Source organism: Notamacropus eugenii, chromosome 5 (genome assembly GCF_028372415.1).
Source record: "Notamacropus eugenii isolate mMacEug1 chromosome 5, mMacEug1.pri_v2, whole genome shotgun sequence".
Classification (NCBI taxonomy): Eukaryota; Metazoa; Chordata; class Mammalia; order Diprotodontia; family Macropodidae; genus Notamacropus; species Notamacropus eugenii.
Window position 1 is genome coordinate 230,826,355 of NC_092876.1, and position 20,140 is coordinate 230,846,494.

The 20,140-nt window shown below is 36.3% G+C and overlaps 1 protein-coding gene across 4 annotated transcripts in view; it reads left to right on the forward strand.

Annotated features, from left to right (window-relative positions):
- Positions 1 to 1,169: 1,169 nt before the first annotated feature.
- Positions 1,170 to 20,140, forward strand: part of LOC140505832 (uncharacterized) — a 73,464-nt gene continuing 54,493 nt past the window's right edge. For 2 of the 4 annotated variants that reach the window (XM_072612241.1, XM_072612240.1), the window contains exons 1-5: positions 1,174 to 1,355; positions 11,559 to 11,724; positions 12,920 to 13,488; positions 14,285 to 14,305; positions 15,646 to 15,705. In XM_072612241.1, coding sequence (XP_072468342.1) covers positions 11,568 to 11,724; positions 12,920 to 13,488; positions 14,285 to 14,305; positions 15,646 to 15,705 — 807 coding nt within the window. In that variant the 5' untranslated portion in view covers positions 1,174 to 1,355; positions 11,559 to 11,567. Of the gene's footprint in view, positions 1,356 to 11,558; positions 11,725 to 12,919; positions 13,489 to 14,284; positions 14,306 to 15,645; positions 15,706 to 20,140 lie in introns of all 4 variants that reach the window. The other 2 variants (XM_072612243.1, XM_072612239.1) reach the window with 2 other exon arrangements.

Consider the following 20,140-nt stretch of genomic DNA (forward strand, 5'->3'; position numbering starts at 1 on the left):
TATGGGGAAACAGATTTAGAATAACTGGATTCACAGAACGTTGCTTGGACCAATGTCAATGTGGAAGGGCATTTCTAATATGGTGCTTTAAGGTTCAGCTATCTTGATTCTGTTTGAGAATTTAATCAGTGATATAGATGAACTCATAGATGGCATGCTTAGCACATTTGTAAATAACACAAAACTGGGAGGGATAGATAGCATATAGGATGAGAGAATCAATATCCAAAAAGGTCTTCATAAACTTAAATGATAGATTATATTGAGTAAAATTAAATTTGATGGAGATAAATGTCGTTATACATTTGAGACCAAAAAAATTAATAAAATACATGATGGGGAATACATGGCTAGAAAGCAAGGAAATAAGCATTTATTAAGCCCCTACTATGTGCCAGGCATTGTGGTAGACATTTTACTTACATTATCTTATTTGATCCTTACAACAACCCTGGGAGGTAGATATTATTAAATCCCCATTCTATGGTTAAGAAAAGTAAAGAATTTGTCCAGCGTCGCATAGCTAATAATCTATGGCCTGATTTGAACTAATGTCTATTCTGACTCTAGGACCACTTTTCTACCCACTGCTCTACATAACTGCTTTGAAAGCAATTAATGTGAAAAAGATATGGAATTTTGGTGGACTGAAACTAGTAGGAGCCAACCACGTATCATAGTTGGAAGAAAAAAACTAATTGAGCTTTGTTTTTCTTCCTTTTTTCCCAATGGGAGTGGTGAATGTGGTAAGGGTGCTATGAAAACATAACGGGAAAGACTATCGAAGTAATTTTTTTTTTTTTAATGCACAGATGAGAACAGAAAAAAAGACCAGAGGGAATCACAGACAAGTGGGATAGCTTTGAAAGTTAAGTGCCGAATTTACCATGTATTTGACGAAAAAGCAAGCTGCACCTTACAGAAATCTGCAGTTTCATGTGCAATCCTCTTCGGGTATACCATTTATAACATGTACACAATTCCCCTCCTGTCATATAAGTATATGGAAATGCTCGTTTTATTTGGTTTTTGTTCAATTCAGGATTTTTTTTTTTAAAGTTACTTTGCATCCCCTTCCTCTCCTTCTATCTAGATCTTTTACAAAATCACCTGCTGAGTGTCTGCAGTCCCACTGTTTCTGGGTCTCAACCACTATAACACTTGCTCTTCCTCTTCAGAGGTAGGTCTCCCACCCTAATTGCCCTTCCCGGACCCGCCTCCTTGGCTCCAGGGGCTTTAGAAGCTCCGGGTTCTCTGGATAATCTGAGAAGAGCTTTGCATTCCTGCTGGTCCTCAGACAGACGCCCTACGGATTCCCAGCCTCTCTCTATATGAGCGCTCGCTGTAGGAGCACGGTAAGGGGATGCGCTGGCTTGGAAAACTGAGTTGGGATGTTTTTGCCTTTAGTTGTTTCTTTTGGATAGTGGGCCAGAGAACCGGACCGCTAGAACTCACTTTCTCGCCCAGCCCTTGAGTAAGTGGCTGGGTGGTCGAAGGTTCTCTCACTTAGGAGTGAGCAGGGAACTGACCCAGAACTGAAGGCGACTATGCCCTGCGGCTGAGGGTGACCCTGGCCAGGGGCTGGGAAGGGGAGGAAGGGGTGTTGAGAGGGGCGAAAAGAAGGTGAGGGGGAATGCTGGAAGGGAAGAGAAGGCTGGGAAATATACTGGGCTGCACAGAGAGAATGGGAAGGCAAAGCTCTTTACCTCTCGTGCCAGGAGAGGACAGAAAGGAAGGTTGCGGGTGAGGGAGCCCTGTGGAATGAACCAGGAAGGAAGAAATACCTCGCTCAATCTAAGCGTGTCACGCCTGTTTCCCTGATTACAGGATCATAGATTTAGAGTTGGGAGCAACTTTTGAGCCTCCCAAATCCAACCCTTTCATTTAACAGGTGAGAAAACTGAGTCCCAGAGAGGTTAAGCGACTTCCCCAGAGCGGCACAGCTAGTGTCTCTGAGACCTGATTCGAATTCAAGTTAATTTCAGGTTCAGAATAACCCTTTATTATACTTCCGCCATGCTGTTCATGCTCACCAAACAATCTCAGAATAGTACAAATGGAAGAGAAGTTGGAGATACTCGAGCTGTTTTCTTATTTCATAGATGAGGAAATGAGCCTAGCGAAGTTAAGTGATGCGTCAGAGATCAATCCAGCAGTAAGTAGCAGAGTGAGGATTTGAACCCAAGTACCTTGCCTCCAAATCCAGAATTCCATACTACTTACAGGAATTGCAGCCTTAGTAGCCTGAACCTTGAGGCGGGGGGAGGGGAAGGAAGTATCAGAAAAGCATAAAATTTAGAGTTGGAAGGGATAGTCATCATTCCTCATTTTGGGAAACAGCCCCAGAAAGGGGAAACAACTTCTTTAAGGTTGCATGAGTAATTAAGTGACAGTCAGAACCTGAACCTAGGTCCTCTGTTACAAATCCAGTGCCCTAAGGGCAATTCTAGTTCTCACAATTTTTCCCTATAATACAAAGGGAATCCAAATTATAGGTAGCAACTCCTACTCCTCTCACCAACTCCATGCAACAGAGAAGAATGGTAATGATTAATGATTTGGATTTTAGACATATGTGTGCACTTTGTAGACTATGCTTTCTGTCTCGGTAATATTTTATTTAATTATATTTGGCTATTTACTTGTCGGATTTGGACCTACACTCAAATATTATTCAAGACATTTATTTACTGGTTTGCCCTGGACAAGTTATTTAGTTTCTCTGAGCTTCATCTTCATCATGAATAAAATGAGGACAATAATAGCACAGACTTTACTGGATAGCTGTAAGGAACAAGTAAGATAGGTATAGAAAGCAACTCACAAACTACAAATTGTTTTATAGATGGGGGCTATTGTTACTATTGTTCTCCACAATATTTTTTTAAATCAAAGGGTAAATTCCAATGACCTAAGTCATTGTGTTTTGTTTTTTGAGGCAGCTAGATGGTACAGTGGTTAGAGCACAAGATCTGGAGTCAGAAAGATCTGAGTTTCAATCTATGTTCAGAAATTTACTAGCTGTATGACCTTAGGCAAGTCACAACCTCTATCTGCCTCAAAGAAATATAATAATGGGTAAAATGTGGATAATATGAGCACCTACTTTCCGTGATTGTTTTAAGGATAAAATGAGAACATTTGAAAAGCCCTTTGCAAACTTTAGACCACTATGTAAATGCTGGTTATTTTTATTACTGCCTGGATAACTTTAACCTAAACTCTGGAATGTTTTTCATATGAGCAGAAGTGTTAAAGGACTTGGTGGTAGATGGAGTGAGATGGAAGGTTATTTAAGGTTGAGAGAGCTTCCTAGAAAGCCATTTGCAAGTTCCTAAAAAGCAGTCTTTATTAATTTGTGTTTTAATGAACTAGCAGAGTGTCTTCAACATGTTATCTCCTTAAGGAAGATGAAGGTGATTCAGTCAACAACAAGAGGAAAGTATGGTAGAAAATGTTCTCTGTTTCGATGGCTCAGTGGCAGTCATTGAAAACAATCCCAGAAACAGAGAATTTCAGAGGTATTGGGGGGCATCATAGCAGCAAAAGTGAAAAAGATGAGTCTCTGGGAATGGCAGAGTTGGAGACCTGGATTTTCCCCTTTTAAGTTATATTAATTCAATTCGATAAACTTTATTAAGAACCTATTGCATGCAAGGCACCAAGCTAGATGCTAAGTATACAGACAAATGTAAAACAGCTCTCTGTCCTCAAGGAATGTGTTTTCTATGACTTTCCTAGTTAAGAAAGATGACTGGAGAAACACATTGACTTGAAAAAACTCAAGCATCTTTGAGGAATGGGCTTCTTAATACTAGATGCTAATACATGTATAACCTACATCAGATTGCTTGCCATCTTGGGAGGGGGGAGAGGAAAGAGGGAGAAAAATTTGGAACTCAAAATTTTATTAAAAAGTCAGTGTTGAAAACTATCTTTACATGTAATTAGAAAAAAATAAAATACCTGTTACATTTTAAAAATATAACAGGTGCTAATAGCTAGCACTTATATAGTACTTGAAGGTTTGCAAAGTATTTTACATATGTAAAGTTTGGTGAATGCCCAGATCACTTAATATGGAGGCACCCACAAATGGGAATTTACCATACCCCCGTTATTGATATACTGTCTCATACAACTCTGTGAAGTAGGTGCTATTATTATCCCTTTAAGTGCCTATGCTGTGATGTAACCATTTGGAGAGTGAGTTCTTACTCTCTTTGTGGTTGTTTTATGCAAATCAGGAATATCCTTGAAGTTTGTTCAGTGTGGAAAATTTAGTGGTACATACAATATTAAAACTCTTTATTATAAGATAGTTTTGTCTCCCAAAGAAATCTCAAGAGGAACATTTGATTTCAAACAGCACGACATGGGTGGTAGCCAAGAATGTTTGCTTCTTGAGGGTGGAAGTTGTTTCACTTTTGGTGAATTGACTTGCTCATTTTGAGAAGTTGAAGATAGATCTCAAAAGATAAATTTGTAAATGATTTCTGGATACCTTCTAGATAGTTCAGCTGTGTTTTAATATCTTCTAAAGCTCAATAATTTAAAAAAAAAAAAAGGTAATGGACTATGGGACTGCCCTGGTGAGGCAAGACCAGAGACTGTGTTGTCATTCAGTTGCATCCTACTCTCCATGACCCCATTTAGGAGTTTTCTTGCCAGAGATCCTGGAGCGGTTTGTCATTCCCTTCTCCAGCTCATTTTACAAATGAGGAACTGAGACAACCAGTTAAGTGACTTGCCCAGGGTCACACAGCTGATAAGTATCTGAGGTCAGATCTGAATTCATGAAGATGAGTCTTCCTGATTCCAAACTTAGTACTCCATACACTGGGCAACCTGCCAATCATATAAGGTCATCAATTTTAAAAAAAAGCTAAAACATTCAAGATAACTTCACTATTTGTTCATTTCTAAAAGTTGGACCTTCCTTATGAATCACAAACATAAGATTATAAAATAATAAAATAAATATTTCATCTGTAGTATATAGTATAAAATGACCTCTATTTGTATTGTATTCCCCTCTCATAGTGTCAGCTCCTTGAGAACAGAGGCTTTCACTTTCATATTTGCATCTCTAGCACCTAGCACAATGCTTGGAGATTACATAAATATTTATTGATCTATCACCAATTTCTACTTCATCCAAGAAGGCTGATTTGTAAGAATGACTTTGGTAAGGAATTTCTGGATTGTTTGTGGAAGACTTGAAGTGGCTATTTAGAAGGTAGCAGGAACAGGAAAGTTCACCTAGGCAGGAAAAAAGGATTAACAGCTGATCTGAGGAGAGTGGACTCTGGTGGCTCTTCTTTTACTATTAGAGCCTTGTACAGAAATATAACTATCTTTAGGAAGTCTTCAGTGTGAACCATGTAGAAATGCAGCTATTTGTTTGGGATACTCATTAGACACACAACTATTGTCATCTGTTCAATATCTACCTGCAAACGTGAGTTATCATTGGGCTATAAGTGTTTCTTCTTCTTACAGGCATTAAGTCAGGAGTACAGAAGTCCATTATTGCTGGAAAAAAAAACTCATTACATCAGTTCTGTAGTTTATGCTCCCAATCTCTCTCTCTCTCTCTCTCTCTCTCTCTCTCTCTCTCTCTCTCTCTCTCTCTCTCTCTCTCTCTCTCTCTCTCGCACACACACACACACACACACACACAGAGTTAGTGGATATCCTTTATAGTAAGTATAGCTATAAATATGATCCTAATTCTTTTTCAGATCCTCAAACTATTTGCTTCATTGCATTCTTGAGGTAATGATTCCACAGGTTGGCTATTTAAGGTATTTTCCTTCAGTTTTTCTTCCCTCTACTGAACTGTCCTTTTCTCTCATGGGATCATTGTCTAATAAAACAAGATAAATATTGCCCACCTCTATTGTAAATGATCAACATATCCACTGTTTTAAATCTTGGGTTGCTCCCATCCTTTTCTATCTGCATCAGTTCAGTAGTCTGAAGACTGCTTTGGTGATGGTAGCTGTCCTAGAGCTCCGTGATATACCGTTAGGAACCTTTGTTCATTGTGCTCATTCCAGGCACAAAGGGAGCAAGGAAGCAGAACCAGGCATGGATAATAATCCTAGATTGAGAAGATGTTAAGAATCTAAAACAAGCTAGATGGTCAATAAGGTAAATTCACCTATAATCATGGCATCTGGTAGGGAGAGAATTGAGGGGATTTGGACAAGTGGTTAATTGTAAGAACTGAGTGAACTATGCTGACTCCATCTTGTGACTCAACTCTGGAGCTAGCTCAGTTCCATTTCTATTCAATTATGAGTCTTGTGAGAAAACTTAATTCAGTTGTGGGAATTGGAAGAAAACCTTATTGCATTGTTTGAACCTAGTCCTGCATGACTGAGAAGTTGGACCCCTATACCTGCTACTTAGAGATCTTTAACCAAGAAACTAGATTATGCAGACCTAAAAGCCTAGTCAGAGCCAAAGATTGATGCAAGGAGTTTTCTCACAAGCAATCTTTGGGTTATATCTGAAAAATGACCCCATACTAATCAATCAGTTATTGTTTCCAGGTTCCTTTGATTGTTTGGAGGAATGGGACACTTCCTTTTCTGATTTGAGGGAATTGTATCTGTTCACTCACCCCCTCATAACTTGGAAAGTCCCTAATCTTTTCTCCAGTTAGAAATCAAATTATGTAGTTGTATTGTTTCCTTGTAATGACTTGGCTTTATTTGATTAATCATTTTTTAATATATAAAAGCCTGTCTCCCCTGTTTTCAGGGTCCAGTCCTAAGCTGAGAAGGTCTGATTCCAATCTGTTGGGCAATTGGCATGCATTTCTTAATAAATCAATATGCTCAGATCAAACCTTTGTTTTCCACAGTCATTTCATCTTTCACCTACTACAGTAGGCAGACAGTAGTCAAAAACAAAGTGTCAGAAACAAATAAATGATGGTAGGGCAGATTTTGGAAGCTGCATAATCAAAAGTAATAAGTTGACATGGGGAGGGGGACCTGGATTTAGAATTAGTATACTTAGGTTTAAATCTTGGTTTTGCCATTTACTACCTGTGTAACTTTGGGTGAGAGACAGCATGGCATAGGAATAGTATGCTTCTTGGAGTCAGGAAGATCTGAATTCAGATCTCATTTCTGAAACTTACTAGACTTTGCACAAAACACATCTCTGGGCTTTGGGAAACCCTCTAATACTTATCTGTTAAGTTAGAGGCAACTTTTGATCTGTTAATAGAGTGAGTTCCAGATCTTTGAGGCAATGATGAAATGTATCTGTGCCTCACTTTCCTCATCTATAAAATGGAGTGGAACTTTTATGATTTCTAAGACTCCAGTTCTAAAACCTATGATCCTAAGATGAAGGCTGTCTTCATTAGTCAAGAGGACAAGACTATCTTGTCAAGACAGTCTGTGTCTCCACATGCAATAGAACATGGAAAATTGAGATAACTATCTGAATAATTGAAGTAAAAGCAAAAAAAACTAGAACTTTTTCTTAATTATCTGGTTACTAGATCTCAAACTATACTGCAAAACTTTAAACATCAAAACAATTTGGTATTGTTAATAAATAGAGAGGTTGATCAGTTGAACAGACTAAAGATACAATATGCAGAAGCAAATGAGTACAGTAATCTATTATTTAAACCCAAAGATTCCAGCTAATAGAGAAGGAACTCAGAATTTGACTAAATAAACTGTCAGGAAAACAGGAAAGCAGAATGGCAGAAATGGGTATAGACCAATATTTCACATGAGTATTTGATTTAGACATACAGGGTGACATCATAAACAAATAAAAAGAGCAAAAAAAGAAATTACCTGATGGATCTATGGATAGATGAAGAGTTTATAATCTATTAAGACATAGATAGAAAGGATCAAAGAAGGCACAATGGATAATTTTGATTACGTAAAATTAAAGAGTTTTTGCACAAATAAAACTAATTCAGCTAAAATTAGAAAAAAAGCAGGTAAATGGTGAAAAATCTTTGTAGAGGTTTCTCTAATTAAAAGTTTCTTTTCTAGGATATATAGGGAAGATTCAAATTTATGAGAATAAAAGCCATTCCCCTTTGGTAAATGGTCAAAGGACATGAACAGGTGATCTTCAAAGGAAGAAAGCAAAGTATCAATTGCCATATGAAAAAATGCTCTAAATCACTAATACAGAAATTCAAATTAAAACAACTCTGAGGTTCCACTTCACACCTATCAGAGTGACAAACTTTACAAAAAAAATAAAAGAAAATTACAAACACTGGAGGGGCTGTGGTAAAGCATATACATTAATGCACTGTTGTTGGAGCTATCCACCACTCCAGCCATTTTGGAAAGCAGTTTGGAAACATGCTCAAAAAACTGTTAAGCTGAACTTAACCTTAGACCCAGCAATGCCACAACTAGGTATTTGTCACAAAAAGATCAAAAATAGAGGCAAGGGACCCATATGTACAAAAATATTTATAGTAGCTCTTTTTGTGATGGCAAATCATTGGAAACTGAGGGGGAATTCGTCAATTGAGAAATGATTGAACAAATTATGGTATTTGAATGTGATAGAATATTATTGTGCTATAAGAAAGGGTAAAGGAGATGCTGGAAAGAAATATATGAAATGATGAAGAATAAAGTGAGGAAAATAAGAGAATAATTTATACAATAACAACAATAATGTAAAGACAAATAATTTTGAAAGTCTTAAGAATTCTGATCAATGCAATGACCAATTAAAAATCCAAAGGACCCATGATGATACATGCTACCTACCTCCTGACAGGGAGGTGATAGACTAAATTTGTTTTGTTTTGCTTGACTATGCATGTTTGTAATAGGAGTTTTATTCTTTTTTTCAGTGAGGGGGGAAGGATGATAGAAGAGAGAAAAGACATATTTTTGTTGATTAAAAAAATTAACTTAAAATAAAAATAAATTTTAAAAGTTTCAAATCAATTATCTGACTACTTCTGGAAAGAGCAGGGGGGATGTTTCTAGTCTTGAGTTGTCCAGATAAACAATTCAATTCTCAGTCCATTTATCATAGTAAATATGACCCCACTGGTGGTGATCAATTTTTCATTTGAGTCACAATGTAAGACTTGACTAAATTCTTTTACAAACTCAGTTATCAGTACTCAGAGAAAGGAAAAACAGTATGAATTATTAGCATCAGTAGATAAGGCACTACTGTCTTCTATTAATCTGAACAAACCAATTCTCAGAATATGCTGGACGGAGAATAAGGATCTTGGGATGGACTATGAAACTAAGAAGCTCCAGGTCTAAGGCAATGATTAAGGAGCCAGCTGGCAGGTGATGAAGGTGAGCCAAGGACTCAGTTGAGCTTCAGAAGGATAAGAAACCAACTATGACAATTCTGCAAATATTAGTAATAAAAGAGATCGCTCAAAATATTTTATTAAATGTACAGAGTAAGAGGATACTTACAGTCCTGGATGGATCTTGTTCCTTTCTCCTCAAAGCCAGGCTACCCCTCTATCAAAGTAAATCAGAAAATCGAGGCAATTATTCAACTAACTCAGGAAAAATAAGTGTGCTTTTATTGGAATTATCTAGGAATATATAGGAAAGTAATTAGAGTTCTTTGATAGCAAGAATCATCCAGTTTGTATTTTTGTGTCTTTAGCACTTGTCAAATTGCCTTGTACATAGGTGTTTAACAAATATTTATTGACTTTAAATTAGCTGAATCGTCTGAATAACTCTGTGCTTGGCCTTGCTTTACTAAAGGAAGGCTGTCGTCTGATTTTTAACCATTCTTTCTTTTTTTTATGAACAATTATTTAAACCTTACAGATTTTCAGAGTGGAACATTATTGTAAGATCTAATGGCAGCAGCATACAAATTCAGTATAGAGCAAATAAGCAAAATGTTATATAAAATATGACTTACAATCACCTTTGGAAAAAATAGCTTTGTTCATAGAAAAACAAAATGAAAACATGGTAATTAGCATATTTTCTCCACCATATCGTTTAAAATCACATCAATAGTATTATGCTGGACTTTAGTGTGTGATACTGTGATACATGTTATTTCATTGAGAGAAATTATTATATCTTCCTCATCTTAATAATTAATTATTGAATTAGGACTAGGATTTTTTCAGAAGCCTGTAACTTTTTCAGTCTCTAAAGGACATTGCTGATTCAAACCCTACTCAATCTTGCAAGGAAATTACTCTAAAATGAGGAAGCCCATTGTACTCTGCACAGGTTTCAGTAGGGATGAATTCTTTGATTAGATTGCCCAAAGCTAGGTAGAAAATGACATGATCAAAGTTACATCCCCCATTCCTTCATTAGAATAGGTCCATTCTCGTTGTAATATTCATTCTCTCTTATTAATTGTCAGGGGTGGGGAACCTGCAGTCTCAAAGCCACATCTGGCCTTATAGGTCCTTGGGTGCAGCTTTTTGACTTAGTCCAAGTTTTACAGAACAAATCTTTTTTTTAAGGCGATTTGTTCTGTGAAGTTTGGATTGAGTCAAAGGGCTGCACCTGAGGACCTGAGGTTAACAGTTGACCAATCAGAGTTGATTCCCACCCTTAGGAACACCCACTCTTCCAAGGGCATATAAACTGTGAGCCCATCACCATAACTCGTCTTCAGTATTGAAGAGTGTCCCTGACCCTTTTATTAATAAAATGCTAGAATCATTTATAAAATGATTAATAACCCAGAAATTACATCTCTCAAACTTTTTAAACATCACTCATCAAGTACACAAGCATTGTTGAGATCTGGATCTAAGGAAATGGGCATCTTGACTATCTTTCCCCCTATAAATGGTGGTGTCATTTACGCCATTCTCTTGCTAAATTTCTCCAGACAGACAATGTAAATGTTATCAATCTAAAGTTATTTCTACAGCGCTTAAAGATGCAACCAGAACCAGAATTATAGTGGGATGACTTGGGCTTTGCCCCAAGAGCACTGAAATTTAGAGGGTGCTCAGAGGACTTGCACTTCTCCTGCAGCATAGTTCACTACCCATTTAGCACAAATGAGTTAAAATAGAAATAGCATACTGTATCTACTCCCCACGTGAATACTTCCCCAAACTGCCTTCCCTTCCCCATATGGCAGCCTCCCTAGCCAATGACATTTTGTATAAGACATAGTAAAGCAGCAAAATAGAACCTTGGTATGATATTGCTCAGACCCCTCTCACACAAGGAATTACCAAATTCTTTTGGCTCTTCAGTAAGTATTGAGAACCTATTTTCTTGACTTAGACTGTGCTGTAACCAAAGATCCTTGGAGGTGATCCAAGACAAATAGCCTTTATACCAGATTTCCCTTCAAAGGGCCCAGAACAACGTAAAGAGATTCTAGCAGATCACCCTATTTTAATGAAGCATGAGCAACAAAGTGTTAAGTTTGTAAGAGGTTTAAAAAAATCATTCGTCTCCTTGCACTAAGAGGTGAAAGCAGACAGGTTGTCTTTTTATAAACCTCTTGGCCCTGTGATGCGGACTGTAAATATGGAGTACTTTATAATTACTGCCTTTTGGAATCTTTAGGATTGAGTGATGCTCATGAAGCCCTGGTGTTTTCTTTTGCTGTTGGAATGCCAGGTGGCTCTGGCCCAGAGTGTCTGTGGCAGAAAAAGAAATGGAGCGAGAAGACCAAAGGCTAAACAAGTTTTATCAAATAATATTGAAAAACTCCCTGGTTTCAGTAACAAAGGTAAGTGGACTTCCCTTTATATGGTCTTGTTCTAAATTTTGGAGCAAATTACTTCAGAAGTTCCTTGCGTTCATTTCTTTCAACTTCACCAAAACATTTGAATGAAAGTTCAAATTGTTACAACCAGAGTTATAACTGGGGGAGGGTTTCTAGGGTGCCAAAATTTCAAGGGTACTGTTAGCACTTGAAGTCCCTAAGCAACACAGAAGAAAATTAGTTTAGCACCTAATTAATCATAATAGTTGGTTAAAATGAGTACATTGGAGTTATTTTAAGTGAGTGCTTTCATGAGCAACCTTCTCATACCCCATGTGGTAACCTCCACACTTAATATTTGAAGATATGTTTTCAGGGGCAATTAGGTAGTGTAGGGGACAAAATACCGGGCTTGAAGTCAGGAAGGCTCATCTTCCTGAGTTCAAATCTGGCCTCAGACACTTATTAGCTGTGTGGCTCTGGACAAGTCACTTATCCCTGTTTGCCTCAGTTTCTCATCTGTAAAATGAGCTGGCAGAGGTGGCAAACCACTCTAGTATCTTTGCCAAGAAAACCCCAAATGGGATGTCAAAGAATCAGACACAACTGAAAAACTACTGATTTTCATAGGTACAAAAATATTAGTTGCTCTAACGAAAACATCAGTTACAGTTACAAAAAATATTTGTTACAGTTTCAATTACAATTGAAAAATCAACCCATGGCAGGCTGGGCTTCTCCCCTGTATCAAAGCAATTTTCCAGAGGCAGAAAGGTTTTTTGTGTCCTAACCCCCTAATGGAAAGGTGTATTTGTGGTCAAATATATGGGACATGTTGTTGTTCTTCAGTTATTTCAGTCGTGTTCAACTCTTTGTGACTGTATTTGGGGTTTTCTTGGCAAAGATACTGGAATGGTTTGCCATTTCCACCTCCAGATCATTTTACAGATGAGGAAACTGAGGCAAAGAGGATTAAGTTATTTACCCTAGTCACATAGCTAGTAAGAGTCTATGGTCAACTTTGAACTTAAGAAAATGAGTCTTCTGACTTCAGGACCAGAACTCGATCCCCTATGCTACCCCGTACTAAACATAGTATCTCACATTTGATCCATTTGACAAGATCTGAGGAAGACCTTTAGAATCTACTTTTGAACTTTTAAAAAAAATGCATTTTTGTGGTGTAGCTGAACAATTATGTTTAACAATTATTCCACAGATAAAGACTGTATCCTAGAAATGGCCTTTTTGCTTGATAGTTCTGAAGATGTGGGCAATTATTATCATGAGCAACAAAAGAAATTTGTGTTGGAAACAGTGAATAAGATGAAAGGTCTCCAACTCACTTCTGGGCATACCCTCCAATGGAAAATGTCCTTACTGCAGTATAGCAGTATTGTCCTCATGAAGCAGACCTTCCACAGCTGGGAGGGTCCTGAAGACTTCCAGAGCCATGTTGCCTCCATCACACCCACTGGTCCTGGAGCATTTTTGACTTATGCCATAACTAACTTAACATGGCTATATAAGACCGAAAGCATTCCCGGCAGTGCCAAAGTTGCAGTGCTCTTCATAGATGGAGCAAAATATGCAAGAAATACAAATATTTCTGCAGCTTCTAGGAAAGCTAAAAACCAAGGCATCATCTTCATCATTGTGGGATTGTCCAGTGCAGCTGAAGAGACAACCAATGCTACCATACTGTATCGTCTTGCCAGGGTCCCTGCCTCCCAAGTTGTCTTTAGTCTACAGGAGAAAGAAGCTGTGGAAAAGGTTCTTAAAAAAACAGTACGTACAAACCATTTTCTTTTTTCAAATCTAGCTGCCTAATATTTTACTAATTAAAATAACAAGAAAAGAAAAAGAAAACCCTTTAACCCAAGGTTTTTTTAATGTGAGGTCCATCACCTTGGGTTTTTTTTAATATTTTAATAACCATATTTCAATATAACTGATTTTCTATGTATTACTATTTTAGTAATCCTGTTTTGCATTACGCATTTGAAAATCTTGTTCTGAGGAGTCTGTAGGCTTACCCAAACTGCCAAAAAGGTCCATGATATAAAGATTATAAACATCTGTACTAAGAAAAGTTACCTTGTGGTTTCTTACTTAAATTTTGCTAATTAAATATGATTTTAAATTAATATTGTGTTGATAAATGCTTCAGATCATTGGTTCCAGATTAGTTTACAACACCACACAGTATTTCCTTAGTCAGTTTCCTTCTCTTGGGAGAAATTTGTCCAGTCTGGAATGCGTCTGTGTTGTAGATGAGAGCCCTGTCTACTTATTTCTTTCAAGGTTTCCATTCACCTCTCATATCTCACACTGTAGACAGACGCCTATGTGATAATGTACACTCATGAGATACAAAGCCAATGAGCTTTTCTTTATAGCTATAAACTATGTTAATTTTACCTTATTGCTTGCCAAGTGAGAACAATGTCAGTTATTATTTTAGCAGAAGGCAGAGACCACATTTTTGGTTTTGTAATCATCTACTTAACAGGGTATATTTTTTTCTTTAAGTGGATAATGGCCTGTTATTTTACATTTTTTTGTTTCATTTTTATATTCACAGAAAGAACTAACAGAGGAAAAGGTAAGTGTTACTTATTTACATAAACTTGGTAAATAGTTATTGTTCATTCACATTTCATTGCATGAGAAATTATATGTAACATACATATATGTGAGTATATACATATATAAATATACATATATATAATACTTTGCAAACATTGAAGCCATTATATAAATGTTTAGCCATTACATTATTGCAATTTCTCTTATGTTTTGGTTTTCTGTATGAAATGGTGAAAAAGACAATTTATTCATTAAAAGTCAGGAGAACTGAATTATAGTTTTGCTTCTGCCTACAAATTAATCATAACCTTGTGCAAGTCACTTATATTCTAGACTTCAGTTGTCTCATCTGTAAAATAGAGAGGTATTTGACTTCTAGAGTTACAAGTCCATTCTAAGGCTTCACCATTTATACCTGGAAAATGGGATGTTTGTGAATTCCAGTCCATATTACCTACCAACTTTCAGTGGACAGTTCAAGTTCAATGTTCTATAGGTTTCTCACACTCACATCCAAAACAGAACACATTATCTTTCCCCTTAAACGTACTCCTCTTCTGAAATTCCTTATTTCTGTTGAAGACATGTACATGTCTCCCCTTTACCATGTAAATTCCTTTTTTTCTTTATACCCCTAGCACCCAGTACAGCAGGCATTTATTTATTGGTTGGTTATTATTATAGCTCTTATTGATGACAATTGTGTGATGCTCTAGCATTCAAACAAAAGGTAAGTTGACATAGTGGATAAAGGACTGATCTGGTAGTCAGAAAGACCCTGTACTCAAGGTGTATCTCTGACCTACTGACCCTGGACCCTTATCCTCACAGGCAACATTCTTAAGACTAAAGACTTGAGGCAGCTGCTGAGGGAGTTTCCACACTAGGAGTTCCCCATTCTGATGAAATTGGAGGTCCAGTTCAAAAAGAAATCTTTTAAAATATTTCCATTACTTTGCAAAGCTATAACAAAACTTATTTACTCTTCTAATTTTGAAAATAATTGCTTTTGATATAAATAATCAAGTAAACATGTCAAATTAACATGGTAGCAGAAAATAGTTCTCTGCTTTTTGAAGCAACCAGTTTATGGATTTAACACCTTTCCAAGTGGGACCTTTCTCAGTTCATTCTTTTGCTAAATGGTGCTGATACAAATTAAATTTCTTTTTTCCTTGTAATGCCTGAAATTTTTAAACGTACTCATTGGTTTTTCTTGGTTAATTCCTCTTAACTTTTGGGTAATTTTTTAAAAGGCTTTTCTCTTGTTTACAGATTCTATGTTGTTGTCCTTTTATTTTCTCCTTACCAATTCCATTTAAAGGTCTTAATTGACAGTGGGTATTTTTTTTTCAGTGCCTTCAAACTTCTGCATGCTTGTGTGAGAAAGGGGAAAGAGACTTTCCCTGCCCGGCTGTAAGTAATTTTAACTTTCTCTGTTCCTAGTTCTGCTTTCTTATGACAAATAAGTCGAATTAAGTCAGTTCCTCTTGGATGGTTGTTATTAGTAATTAACAGGCATTATTACTAGGAAACAGCACCATACAAAGTGAAGGGAATACAGAACAATTATCCAGGCTAATCATCCAATAAAGATGGATATTTCTGTTCCACACATGAAATTTTTGGCCTGAATTTGTCTATTAATTGTCTACACTGATAAGAATTGAGCAGGTTTTTACTGAACCTCATTTTCACTTCTGTGCTGTATAAACAGGACAAAGTTTAGTTTAACTATGCTCTATACAGCAAACTTCACTAATTTGACTTGTGACCATTAGAAAAGGTATTCTGCTGAAGTTTACCTCTGAATTATAGCTAATTTCTGGGGGAATATTTAAAATGCTTAAAAGAATAACTTTTCAGGTACCTGCAATCATTTTAAAGTCATTATTTACATACCAATAAATATTATACACTATAGGTACTGCAGATGAATAATAAACTAGACCCTGAATTGATTGGAAGAGAGCATGAGTATAATGTTCACCTGCAGATACAGTTTTCAGGGCTTACTTTCAATGTAATTAACTTGATGAAACAATATGGAGTGGATAGAGTGTTAGTTTTAGGTCCAGGAAGACCTCAGTTTAAAACCTAGATACTAATTAGCTGTGTGATATTGGTCAAGTCATTTAATTTCTCTGTGCCTCCGTTTCCTCATATGTAAAATGAGGTAGGTGGATTCACTGGCTTCTATGGTCCCCTCTTGCTCTAAATCTATGATCCTATAATCCTTTGGATTATATTAGATGAAGTACATAGCATTTTCAATAATGCCAGCTACTTCTTGATATAAAAAGCCATCATTTTCATGAGAATATTTTCTTCCTCAACATATCTTATTCTATTACATCCTCTTGCTGTGAGGGTGACCCTAGGTTCCTGAAAGCTAAGCTAGCAAAGCCCAAGCTCTGTTAAGATCTACAGTCTTAGAAAGGCTTTGTGGTAAATCCCAGCAACAGACTCTACCTTCTTTCTTTCTTTTTTTTTTTTTTGATGTTTCTCTTTTTTTAATTAAATTATTTTATTTGTTTTCAGTGTTTGACAATCACATCCATACATCTTAAATTTTTTCCCCTCCCTCCACTCATTCCCCTCTTCCTCCCCACTCCCTCCACGAGATAGCATACAATCTTATAAGGGTACTACACCTACATGCCTATTAAATACATGTTGTGTAGAAGAATTAAAATGAATGGGAGAAACCATAAAACAAAACATAACAATACAAAAGAAAATGGTCTGTTTCTATTTGTGATCCAATTCCATAGTTCTTTCCCTGGATGTGGAAGGCATTTTGCCTCAAGAGTCCATTGGAAATTTTTTAAGTCTATGCATTGCAGTGAAGAACTAAGTCTACCAGAAAAATTCCTTGCACACTGTGGTTGTTGCTATGTACAAAGTTCTCCTGGTTCTGCTCCTTTCACTCAGCATCAGTTCATATAAGCCTTTCCAGGCTTCTCTGAAATCTTCCTGTTCACCATTTCTCATAGCACAATAGTATTCCATTACATTGATATACCACAACTTGTTCAGCCATTCCCCAATTGATGGGCATCCCCTTGATTTCCAGTTTGGGGCCACCACAAAGAAAGCCTCAATAAATATTTTTGTATATGTGGGACCTTTTCCCATTTTTATGATCTCTTGGTGATACAGTCCTAGAAGCAGTATTGCTGAGTCAAAGGGTATGCACATTTTTTAGCCCTTTGGGCATAGTTCCAAATTGCTCTCCAAAATAGTTGGATCAGCTCACAGCTCCACCAACAATGAATTAATGTTTCAACTCTCCCACATCTCTTCCAACATTTATCATCTTCCTGTTTTGTCATGTTAGCTAATGTGATAGGTGTGATGTGGTACCTCAGAGTTGTTTTGATTTGCATCTCTCTAATCAATAGTGATTTAGAACATTTTTTCATATGATTATAGATAGCTTTAATTTCTTCCTCTGAAAACTTCCTGTTCATAGCCTTTGACCACTTATCACTTGGGGAGTGACTTGTATTCTTGTACAATTGACTCTGTTTTCTATATATTTTAGAAATGAGGCCTTTATCACAGATACTAGTTGCAAAAATTCTTTCCCAGTTCTCTGCTTCCCTCCTAATCTTGGTTGCATTGGATTTGTTTGTGCAAAAACTTTTAAATTTAATGTAATCAAAATTATCCATTTTGTACTTTATAATGTTCTCTATCTCTTGTTTGGTCATAAATTTCTCCATTCTCCATAAATGTGACAAATACATTACTCCTTGCACCCTTAATTTGTTTATAGTATCAATCTTTACACCTAGATCACGTATCCACTTGGACTTTATTTTTATGTACAATGTCTATGCTCGATCTCTGTCACACCGTTATCCCATTTTCCCAGCAATTTTTGTCAAACAGTGAGTTCTTATGCCAGAAGCTGGGGTCCTTGGGTTTATCAAACAGTAGATTGCTATATTCATTGACTGCTGTGTCTTGAGTACCTAACCTATTCCACTGGTCTACCCCTCTGGTTCCTAGACAGTACCAAGTGGTTTTGATGATTGCTGCTTTATAGTACAATTTGAGATCTGGTAGGACTAGGCCACCTTCCCTAGCATTTCTTTTCATTAGTTTCCTTGATATTTTGGGCCTTTTGTTCTTCCAGACGAATTTTTATATTTTTTTTAGCTCTAGAAAATAATTTTCTGGTAGTTTGATTGATATGGCACTGAATAAGCAAATTAATTTAGGTAGAATTGTCATTTTTATTATATTAGCTTGGCCTACCCATGAGCAACTGATGTTTTTCCACTTATTTAGATCTGACTTTATTTGTGTGAAAAGTGTTTTGTAATTGTGTCCATATTGTCCCTGGGTTTGTTTTGGCAGGTAGACTCCCAGATATTTTATAATGTATGCTGGAGCTTTAAATGAGATTTCTCTTTCTATCTCTTGCTGTTGGTTTTTGGTACTAATATATAGAAATGCCGATGATTTATCTGGGTTTATTTTGTAACCTGCAACTTTGCCAAAGTTGTTTATTATATCAAGTAGTTTTTTACTTGATTCTCTGGGATTCTCAAAGTATATCATCATATCATCTACAAAGAGTGATAACTTAGTTTCTTCTTTGCCTATTCTAATTCCTTCAATTTCTTTTTCTTCTCTTATTGCTACAGCTAGCATTTCTAATACCATATTGAATAACAGTGGTGATAATGGGCATCCTTGTTTCACCCCTGATCTTACTGGAAATGCATCTAGCTTGTCCTCATTGCATATGATGCTTGCTTATGGTTTTACATAGGTTATTGCTTATTATTTTATGGAAAGTTCCCTTTATTCCTATGCTTTCCAGTGTTTTCAATAGGAATAGGTGTTATATTTTGTCAAAAGCTTTTTCTGCATCTATTGAGATAATCATGTGGTTTCTGTTAGGTTTGTTGTTGATATGATCAATAATGCTAATAGTTTTCCTAATATTGAACCAGCGCTGCATTCCTGGTATAAATCCTACCTGATCATAATGTATTATTCTCATCATAGGTTATTGTATTCCTTTTGCTAATATCCTGCTTAAAATTTTTGCTTCTATATTCATTAGAGGAATTGGTCTATAATTTTCTTTCTCTGTTTTGACTCTTCCTGGTTTAGGTATCAGAACCATATTTGTATCATAAAAAGAATTTGGTAGTAATCCTTCTTCCCAATTTTCCCAAATAGACTATACAGTACTGGAATTAATTGTTCTTTAAATGTTTGATAGAATTCACTTGTAAATCCATCTGACCTTGGAGATTTTTTCCTAGGGAGTTCATTGATTACTTGTTCAATTTCTTTTCCTGAGATGGGGTTATTTAAGTATTCAACTTCCTCTTCTGTTAATCTGGGCAATTTATATTTTTTAAAATAATCATCCATCTCATTTAGATTGTCAGATTAATGGACATGCAGTTAGGCAAAGTAATTTCTAATAATTGTTTTAATTTCCTCCTCATTGGAGGTTAGTTCACCCTTTTCATTTCTGATATTGGTAATTTGGTTTTCTTCTTTTTTTAATCAAATTGATCAAAGATTTATCCATTTTATTTTTTTCATAAAACCAACTCTTAGTTTTATTTATTAGTTCAATAGTTTTCTTAATTTCAGTTTTCTTAGTATCTCCTTTGGTTTTCCATATTTCTAATTTGGAATTTACTTGGGGATTTTCAATTTGTTCTTCTTCTAGCTTTTTCAGCTGCATGCCCCATTCATTGATCCCTTTCTCTATTTTATTCATGCAGGCATTCAAAGATATAAAACTTCCCCTAAGAACTGCTTTTGCAGTATCCCATAAGATTTGATAGGTTGTCTCATTATTGTCATTCTCTTG